The sequence below is a fragment of the Akebia trifoliata genome, chromosome 2 (assembly GCF_017979445.1).
Source record: "Akebia trifoliata isolate Shusen 1 chromosome 2, ASM1797944v1, whole genome shotgun sequence".
In the NCBI taxonomy this organism is placed as follows: Eukaryota; Viridiplantae; Streptophyta; class Magnoliopsida; order Ranunculales; family Lardizabalaceae; genus Akebia; species Akebia trifoliata.
The window spans coordinates 20,423,197-20,433,339 of record NC_141376.1 but is presented as its reverse complement, the minus strand read 5'-3'; the positions used below and the strand labels follow the sequence as shown (position 1 = coordinate 20,433,339).

The following is a 10,143-nucleotide window of genomic DNA, read 5'->3' as shown; positions in this document are numbered from 1 at the left end:
TCTTGCAACAATTCACATTCTCTTTGAAGCATAAGTCTGGTATTCTCAAAAAAGGTGCCGGATGAGTCGGTGGCTAGTTTTGAAAGTTTTGAGGATCATTACCATCAAGATCTTTATTTTGCTACTATTTTACGCACGATATAGCAAGGAAAATCTATTGATTTTATGCTCAAAAATGTGTTTCTTTTCAAAGGTTTGCGGTTGCGTGTGCCAAAGTGCTTTATACAAGATAAGCTTTTTATTGAGCAATATTTGGGTCATTTTGGTAGGAATAAGACTCTAGAACTACTATAAAAAATAATATTTTTGGCCAAGAATAACTCAAAATTGTTAAAAATATAGATTGAATAGATTGCACAGATAAAATGGAGGAAATCAACTCAATGTTTATTGAAGAACAAGCTTTGCTATTTTATAGCATTACATAACAAACTGAAACCAGAAAAATAGCTCACATCTAACAAGTCTAACAAATCCTATTGATGTGGTAAAGCTGAAACAAAATATTCCTTAATAATAGGGACTTAAACTGAATGTTACAAGCACTCAGTTTATATCAATCTCATAATAGACTCCCAATAGCCCTCGCAACTTCAAGAAAACATCTAGCTTGAGTGGTTTAGTCATCACATCTGCCGACTGTTCTTGTGTGCCACAGTGCACCAACTCCATAATACCATCCTTTGTAAGATCTCGAAGAAAATGCAAACACACATCAATGTGTTTGCTTCGACCATGCATCACTGGATTCTTTGAGAGCTTGATTGCAGAGCTACTATCACACTGAATAATACATGTCTTGCCTTGATATTGATCCAGTTTTCTTAACACCCTTTTTAACCAAACTGCCTGACATGCACATGAGGTTGCAGCAATGAATTCTGCCTCTGTGCTGAATAAACTCACTACAGGTTGTTTTTTTGATGACCAAGAAATTTCCCCAGAACTCAATAAGAAAACATAACCTGAAGTGTTATTTTGATCTTCTAAATCTCCAGCATAATCACTGTCAGTATAAGCAATAAGTTCATCATCTCCTCCCTTCCTATAGAAAATCCCATAATCAAAAGTTCCTTTCAGATATCGCATCACTCTTTTTGTTGCTTGCAAGTGTAATTAGGTAGGATTCTCCATATACCCTACTAATCATACTTACTATATACATTAGGTCTGGTCGTGTAGCAGTGAGATACATGAGACTCCCTATAATCTGCTTATAGTAAGTCTTCTCTACTTTAACTCCTTCATCTTTCACTAGTTTACAACCAGGAACAATAGGATTGAAAACAGAGTTGCTCTTATCCATTCCAAACTTGTGCAGTATCTCCAAGGCGTATTTCTTTTGACTAATAAAGATACCATCAGACTTCAGCAACACCTCAGGACTAAGGAAATACCTCATCTTGCCAAGATCAGTTATATCAAACTCATGCTTCATTGAATGTTTCACTTCTTCAAACATTGATTCATCATTTCCAGTAAAGATTAGATCATCCACATACAAGCTCACAATCAAGACTTTACCTTCATTGTTAATCTTGACAAACAGAGTGTGCTCATAATCACATTTCTTAAAAGCTTCTTTCATGAAATAAGCTTCTATACGACTGTACCAAGCACGGGGTGCTTGTTTAAGTCCATAAAGTGTCTTCCTTAGCTTGTAAACTTTTTCTTCATTTCCTTTCTGTACATAACCACAAAGCTGTTCTACAAAAACTTCTTCAATCAATTCACCATGTAAGAAGGCAGATTTAACATCTAGTTGATAAATGGACCACCCTCTTTGAGCTGCAAGTGCTACTACCAAACGAATTGTCTCCATTCGTGCCACAAGTGCAAACACTTCAGTATAGTCTACTCCATATTGATGTGCATAGCCCTTTGCTACAAGCAGAGCTTTGTGCTTTTCTACTTTTCCATTTTCATTCAACTTGGTCTTATTCACCTACTTTACTCCAATTGTCTTTCCTCCCTTAGGTAATTATGTTAATTCCCAAGTCCCATTTTTGTTTATTGCTTCCATTTCCACATCCATGGCTGCTCTCCATTTTTCACTTTTTACAACTTCTTCAAAATGAATAGGATCAGCAACTTCAGCAACTGTAAACATGGCAAGTTCCCCTTCATTTTCTTCATCAAAAAGTCCCTCTCCTATTTCATAGTTTCTCATCCAACAAGTGCTCTTCGATTTCTGGTTGCACTTGAGTTTTGAAGGCTATTTGTGTTTTGATTTAAAGAACCTGTCCCAGTAGTTTCAGCAATAACATCATTCCCAATAGTTTCAACAATAACATCAACTGTATAGTCTGATGCATTGTCTTCTCAAGATCAGAATAAGTTTCACTTCTTTCCTCATTCTCAGCTACTTTTTCTTCACAATCACCCCATTCTAAATCACATAAATGACTTCCTCATATTTCTTATCCCAGTCCCAATTCTTGTTTTCCTCGAATACAACATCCCTACTAATTATGATCTTTTGTGAAATAGGATCATACAATCTATAAGCCTTTGATTCTTTACCAACTCCCAATAAAACATAATTGAAACTCCTATCATCGAGTTTAGTTCTTTTATTGTCAGGCACATGAACATGAGAAATACATCTAAACACTCTAAAATAATCAACTGAAGGCTTAATTTTACTCCAAGCTTCTTCTGGAGTTTTGTTTGGCACTGCAAAATTGGGACTTCGATTCAAGACATGTATTGTCCAGTTAACTGTTTCAGGCGAAAAGGACTTAGGAATTTTCTTTGCCGAAAGCATACTTCTAACCATGTTCATAATTATTCTATTCTTTCGTTCTGCAACTCCATTCTGTTGTGGAGTACATGCAGCTATTAACTATCGCCATATACCATTGTCATCACAAAAATTGACAAATTCCTAGGATGTAAACTCGCCTCCTAGATCAATGTGTAGACTTCTCAGAAAATAATTTGTTTCTTTCTCAACATGAGTCTTAAAACTTTTGAAGAAACCAAAAGCTTCTGATTATTCAACCAAAAAATAAACCCATGTTTTTCTAGTAAAATCATCAGTGAAAGTGAGCAGGTACCTTTTCTTGCTGTTAGAGATGGGCTTAATTGGTCCACAAATGTCTGCAGGCACCAATTGAAGAATTTATGTTGCTTGCTAGGTGGCCTTCTTAGGAAATGAGTTCCTGTGTTGTTTCCCTGCCAAACAATTTTTGCATAGCTTAGAGGGAGGTTGAAAATTCGGCAACCCAGTCACCATCTCTCTTTGTTGAAGAGTATGTAACCCGTTAAAACCCAAGTGTCCATATCGACAGTGCCAAAGATGTTCAACATCTTCAGTTATTGTTTGAAAACAAGTAGATGCTATAGGCTGGGATATAGCACGCAGGACAAACATTCTATTGGAAGTCATTTTCGTATCCATAATCAAACCTTTTTGAGAATGAAACACTTTACATTTGTCATGCTGAAATAAAACAGTGTGTCCCTTTTCTTGCAGTTGTCCAATACTTAGCAAATTATTCTTCAATTCAGGTACATAAAACACACCTATAATGATCTGTATTAGATTATTTACTTGCAACCTGACATAGCCCTTTCCCAACACAGCCATGTTTGTGTTGTTCCCAAGCTTCACAGAGTCTTAGAAAATATCATCAAAGTCGGAGAAATATTCTTTGTTGCCACACATGTGATTGCTGCAACCAGAATCAAGAAACCACATGTCTTCTCAACTGACTTTGTTGGTATCCACATATGCCATCAGCAACATTTCTTCTTGATTCTCTACATAATTTGCTTCTATGTTCTTAGTTGGACATTCCCATGCAAAGTGTCCTAGCTTATGACAGTTGTAACACTTCACAGTGGTCTTATCAAAAGACCTATTGTTGCGTCCTCTTCCTATTCCTCTATAGTTTCCACGACCACGACCTCTTCCTCCTGAGGAATCTCCATGAGTGATCTTCAAAGCATGCTCTTCTTCAACATGTGAACTAGCTCAGATTGAGAGAGAAAGAGATTAGATAGATTATTAGCCCTAATTAGGCTATAAGAATTACATAAGAGAAAAAAGGAAGGGAAAAGACTAAAATAACCCAAATGACTTATTTAACACTCCCTCTCAAGTTGGTGCGTGGATATCAACAATGCCCAACTTGGACAAGACATCTTCAAATGAAGTTTTACTAACACCTTTAGTAAGAACATCAGCACGTTGTTGAGAGGTAGGAACAAAGGGAGTACATATCTGTCCAGAAACTATTTTTTCTCTAATGAAATGACGATCAACTTCTATGTGCTTCGTTCTGTCATACTGAACCAGATTTGCAGCTATGTTAATAGCTGATTTATTATCGTAATATAGTAAGAAGGGGACCGGCACAGGAAGACATAAATCAGCTAGTAAGATTTTGAGCCACAACAACTTGCATACTCCAAGTGCCATAGCTCTGTATTCTGACTTAGCACTCGACCGAAAAATCACATCCTGCTTCTTACTACGCCAAGTTACCAAGTTACCACCAACCTTAGTATAATACCCAGAAGTAGACCTTCTATCTGTCATTGAACCAGCATAATCTGCATCTGTCCATGCCTCAATGCGAAGATGACCATGATTGTTGAATAAAATGCCTCGACCAGGACATCCCTTAAGATATCTAAGAATACGATAAACAGCAGCAAGATGAGATGTTCGAGGCGAGTGCATAAACTGACTTACAACACTAACAGTATAGGCAATGTCAAGGCGAGTCATAGACAAGTAAATCAACTTTCCCACAAGACGTTGATATTGGCCAATATCGGATACACACTCCCCCTCAGAATCTGCTAACCTGTGATTCTATTCAATAGGAGTATCAGCTGGATGAGATCCAAACTGACCAAAGGCACTGAGTAAATCAATAACATACTTACGCTAAAAAATAAATATACCAGACTGGGACCGGACAATCTCAATACCCAGAAAATAACGAAGATGGCCAAGGTCCTTAATCTCAAATTGACGGCCTAAGTAAGATTGGACCTCGATAAGGCCATCGGCATCATCTCCAGTAAGAACAATATCATCTACACATACAATCAGAGTAACAGTTTTGCCTTGGGAGTGATGTAAGAACAAGGTGTGATCAACAAAACTTTGATGGAAACCAAACTGATGCATGGCCTTAGTGAATCGCTCAGACCAAGCACGAGGAGACTGCTTCAGACCATAAAAGGACCGGCGAAGACGACAAACATGTGCAGGAGAAGCAGAAGGAAGAAACCCAGGAGGTTGGACCATATGGACTTCTTCTTGAAGATCACCATTGAGAAAAGTATTCTTGACATCTAACTGAAAGAGAGGCCATCCTCGGATAGCAGCAACAGAAAGGAGAACACAAATGGTGATCATCTTGGCAACCAGAGCAAAATTTTCCTGATAATCAATCCCATAAGTCTGAGCATAACCTTTGGCCACCAGACGGGTCTTATAACGAGCAATGGAGCCGTCCGGATTATGCTAAGCGTGAAGACCCAACGACAACCCACAACTTTTCGTCCAGGTGGAAGAGGAATAATTTCCCAAGTTTGAGTCTTTTCAAGAGCAGTCAACTCATCAATCATAGTTGCGCGTCACTCAGGATGAGTAATAGCATCTACAACAGTAGTAGGAAGAGAAACAACGGAAACAAAAGCAAAAAACTCTGATAGGAGGGTGATAGTGCAGAATCAAATATATAATTTGAAATGGGATAAGTACAAGTGCGCTTACCCTTACGAGTAACAATAGGACGATCATCACAGGGAACAGACGAAGGCGGAGCTGGAGGTAAGGAGGCAAGCTGGTCGGACATAGAAGTTATGGTAGTATCATGGGGACGTCGAGAGTAAACCTGCAATGGAGGAGAGGACGAATTGACGGGGGTGGAGAGGGAGGAACAGGCATGGGAAGGGGAAATAAAGAAGGAAAATAATCATCAGGTGAATCTAGAGGAAACCACTCAGATTGAATACTAAGTAAGGAGTATGCTCAAAAAAGGAAACATCTCGAAAAATGAAACGCCGTCGAGAAGGAGGATGGTAACAACGCAGACACACCCAAACACGCACGGAGGAAGTGGAAACACATGACGATCTGGAGAGAGCTTAGAAAGGGGTGTGGCAAACTGAAGAACACTAGAGGGGGTCCGATTAATAAGGTAAACAGCAGTAAGAACTGTATCGACCCAATATGATTGAGGCACATTTATGCCAATAGAAATGGTACGAGCTAACTCTAGAATATGACGATTTTTGCGTTCTGAGCGACCATTCTACTGAGGGGTCTTAACATTGAATATTTGATGCTCAATGTCAGACTCTAAACAAAGTTTCAAGACCTCACTATAGGTGTACTCAGTACCATGATCAGAACGGAAGGTCTTGATGGTACAACCAAATTGGGTATGAACCATAGCAAGAAATTGCTTGACAATCCCATAAACCTCACTCTTGTGTTTCATAAGATAAATCCAAGTGGTAGGACTGTGGTCATCAATGAACAAAACAAAATAGCGAAAACCAAGAATGAATGTGACAGGGGAAGGACCCCACACATCAGAATGAATTAAGTCAAACATAGCAGGTGTAATAGTATTCATACTAATAGGATAAGAAAACACACATGTTTAGCCAATTAACAAGTTTCACAAGACAAATCAAACAAATTGTTATTATGAAATAAAGTAGGGAACATGTGTTTCATATATCCAAAAGAAATATGGCCTAAACGTAAATGCCAACGCATTACAAGAGCCTTATTAGACTGACTACAACTACTACTAAGCTGAAGAGCAGAATGAGTGCTAGGAGAACCGAGAACGTCCAAGAGATACAATCCATTTACTTCATGTCCAATGCCAATCGTCCTATTCGACTCCAGATCCTGAAAGACACAATAAGAGGGATAAAAGGTTACACTGTAGTTCAAATATTTTGTAAGACTACTAACAGATACAAGGTCAGTAGTAAGTTGAGGAACATGAAGTGTGTTAGTTAAAGATAAAGAAGATGTAACGGATAAATAACCTTGACCAGCTATGGAAGATAGAAAACCATCAGTCAGTCAAACCTTGCGATGACCAGAACAAACACTATATGTTTTAAATAGGGAGGACATACCGGTCATGTTATCTGAGGCACCAGAATCAATGATCCATGGTGAGGAAGTGGTAGAAATACTATGTGCAGATGCAAAGGTACCTGAGTGAGTGAAAGTAGAAATTGACTAAGATGACGTCTCTATCTGATTGAAGGATTTTCTGAACTTGTCAAGCTCGGCTTGGGACAGAGATAGCAAATCTGATGAAGAGGTAGTAGCTGAAGGAAGTGTTAAATCATTCGTTTGCTGAGAAATTACATGAGCTGAAGACCGTTGAGACTGTTGATGATGCTGGTTAGGACGACCATGAAGTGCATAATAGCGAGCCTTCACATGACCCAACTTTCCACAATGATCACACTTATGTCGCTGACGTGTAGGCAGAGACCCACTAGGGGACTGTGAAGAAGGTAGACGATCAAGCATTGCGGAGTGATCACCCGAAGAAAGGGGTATCACAGTTGTGCGACGACTCTCATCAGCCAAGACATAGGAATACGCAGTCTGTACGGAAGGAAAATGATCCATTCCCAATAAATGAACTCTCGCATACTCAAACTCATCCTAGAGACCAGTCAGAAACTGAAAAACGCGATTCTTGTCCAGAATTGACGCATATAATGTCTCATCAAAAGGGTCCTTCCAAGAGTAATACGAAGAATAAAATGTCAATTCTTCCCACCGAGCACGTAGTTGTGATATATAGGTAGTAACAGAAGAGTTATCCTATGAGAGTTGAGAAATCTCACGCTCTAGGTTAAAATTTTGGACATTGTTTTGACGTTGCGAGTAAATACTCTTTGCGGAATCCCATATCTACTTTGCTGTCAAGGAGAACATAAAACCGACTGCGATGTGTGGTTGCATCGATGAAACCAACCAAGAACGGACCATAGAATCATTAGCAAACCACTGGGAGTAAGAATTGTCGGTCTATGTAGATTGTTTGTCCGCCCCTGTTAGATAACCGATCTTCCATTTTCCACCAATGAACATTTCAACCGATCGTGCCCACAGAAGATAGTTAGAACCATCTAATTTCATGGTAGTGATTTGAATACTGGGAAAATCAGTTGAATGAGAAAGAAAACCCCTCGACCCATTACTAGTACCAATGACCGAGGAAGAGGATGACTCAGAGGCCATCAAATAATCCAAGTACTTTGGTTTGAAGAGAGTTCAAGAAGATGAGAACACAACTCCCTAGGATAAAGTAATCGCAGCACCCTAAAAGGTGACAATGCACGATCAAAAGAGCTATAGGGGCTGATTAAATACTGTTGTGGGTGATTCAATTAATCATTACCGCAAGTATAGGTAATCAATGAGCAAGATAAGTGGGAGAATAACCTCAAACAACACTCTAATGTGATCGAAAAAACTTCGTAAGTGTTCAAAACACTGCCAGCACCCTCATATAACCACTACATGAGTTAAACAATTAAAAAACACAGTCACTTGCTGTGATCGTAGGCCTCAGATCAGCAACTTGCAGTGTCGCATAAGACAGAACAGCCAATCTCTGTGATTGCAGGCCTAAGACTAGCAATTTGCTATGTCGCAAAGAGTCACAGCAGCTACCTTAGGTGTTACCTAGTCAAAAAATAGCAATCTGCTGTATCGAAATAACCCAAAACAAACACTGATGTGTCGTAACCAAGCCTTGAGTGTCCACAATCTAAAAACGACAGCAACTGCTATGTCGCAAGGGGCCAAAAACTCAGTCTGCTGTGTCGCCAGGCTCTAAACAGCCACCTTAAGTGTTCCTGCTAAAAAATCGACAACAATTATTGAGTCGCAGGGGTCCAAAAAACTCAATCTTTGTGTCGCCAGACTGAATCTTCAACAAAACAACACCTTGCTGTTATCGCCAGCCTTAGACAGCAACATTGCTGTGTGTACAGCCTGATCGCAGGCTCCAAGCAATCCTCAACTCCTTATCGCATGATGCAATTAGGGCGTATGGAGACAATGAATCCCCGTAGGGGTGATATATATTGACGACGAGTGTGTGGAGATTGATTTAAGGAAGAGGAAGGTGATAGGGTTTGTGGCAGAAGGAGTGGGAGACGATGGAGATAGAGAGAGCTTGGCTCTGATACCAAGTTCAGATTGAGAGAGAAAGAGATTAGATAGATTATTAGCCCTAATTAGGCTATAAGAATTATATAAGAGAAAAAAGGAAGGGAAAAGACTAAAATAACCTTAATGACTTATTTAACAGAACTCATGCGTTGTTCATGTACAATTAGACTGCTCTGCAAGTCATCAATAGTTAAAGTATCGATATCTTTAGACTCCTCAATAGAACATACTACATAATCAAATTTTGGAGTCATGGATCTTAAAATCTTTTCAACAACAGCAGTACTTCCCTTATCTTCTCCATTTGCTTTCATCTTGTTGGCTATGGTAAGAGTGCGAGCAAAATATTCATTCACAGTTTCGCCAGTCTTCATGTGAAGAACTTCGAATTCCTTTCTAAGAGCTTGCAAGTTTGCATGTTTCACTCGCGTTATGCCTTGATATTTCCGCTTCATGGAATCCCAAATATCTTTTGAAGAGTTCTTGTTGAGAATTGTCTCCAGAATAAAACGATCTAATGCCTAAAATAAATAGTTTTTAACTTTCAAATCTTTCAACTGGTGATCTTTAATGTGCTTCTTCTGTAATTCAGTAAGAACAACACCTTCTGCTGTTGCAGGAACACCATTCTCCACTAGGCCCCAATACTCCTTTGATTGTAGGAAATTTTCCATGAGCTTTGCCCAGTGATCATAGTAGCCATCAAACTTTGGAACTGCTGGTTATACAAACGAACCTTCTGTCGTCATCCTTCAACTAAAAAACACGTGTAGAAGACTGCTGCTTCTAAATAATTAGGCCCCTGTGATGGGGCTCTGATACCAAATGTTAAAAATATAGATTGAATAGATTGCACAGATAGAATGGAGGAAATCAACTCAATGTTTATTGAAGAACAAGCTTTGCTATTTTATAGCATTACAGAACAAACTGAAACCAGAAAAATAGCTCAC

The 10,143-nt window shown here is 39.0% G+C and overlaps 1 protein-coding gene across 1 annotated transcript; it reads right to left on the bottom strand.

Moving 5' to 3' along the window:
- Positions 1–546: 546 nt before the first annotated feature.
- On the bottom strand, positions 547–9,818 carry LOC147409891 (uncharacterized). Its single transcript, XM_086432030.1, has 14 exons — positions 9,795–9,818; positions 9,328–9,711; positions 7,480–7,609; positions 6,956–7,041; positions 6,755–6,889; positions 5,768–5,858; positions 4,918–5,052; positions 3,719–3,978; positions 3,557–3,610; positions 3,060–3,177; positions 2,241–2,306; positions 2,063–2,151; positions 1,164–1,945; positions 547–1,045 (listed from the first exon to the last, which is right to left on the bottom strand). Exons 1-14 carry the CDS (start codon positions 9,816–9,818, stop codon positions 547–549), a joined length of 2,853 nt encoding a protein of 950 aa, XP_086288156.1.
- Positions 9,819–10,143: the final 325 nt, after the last annotated feature.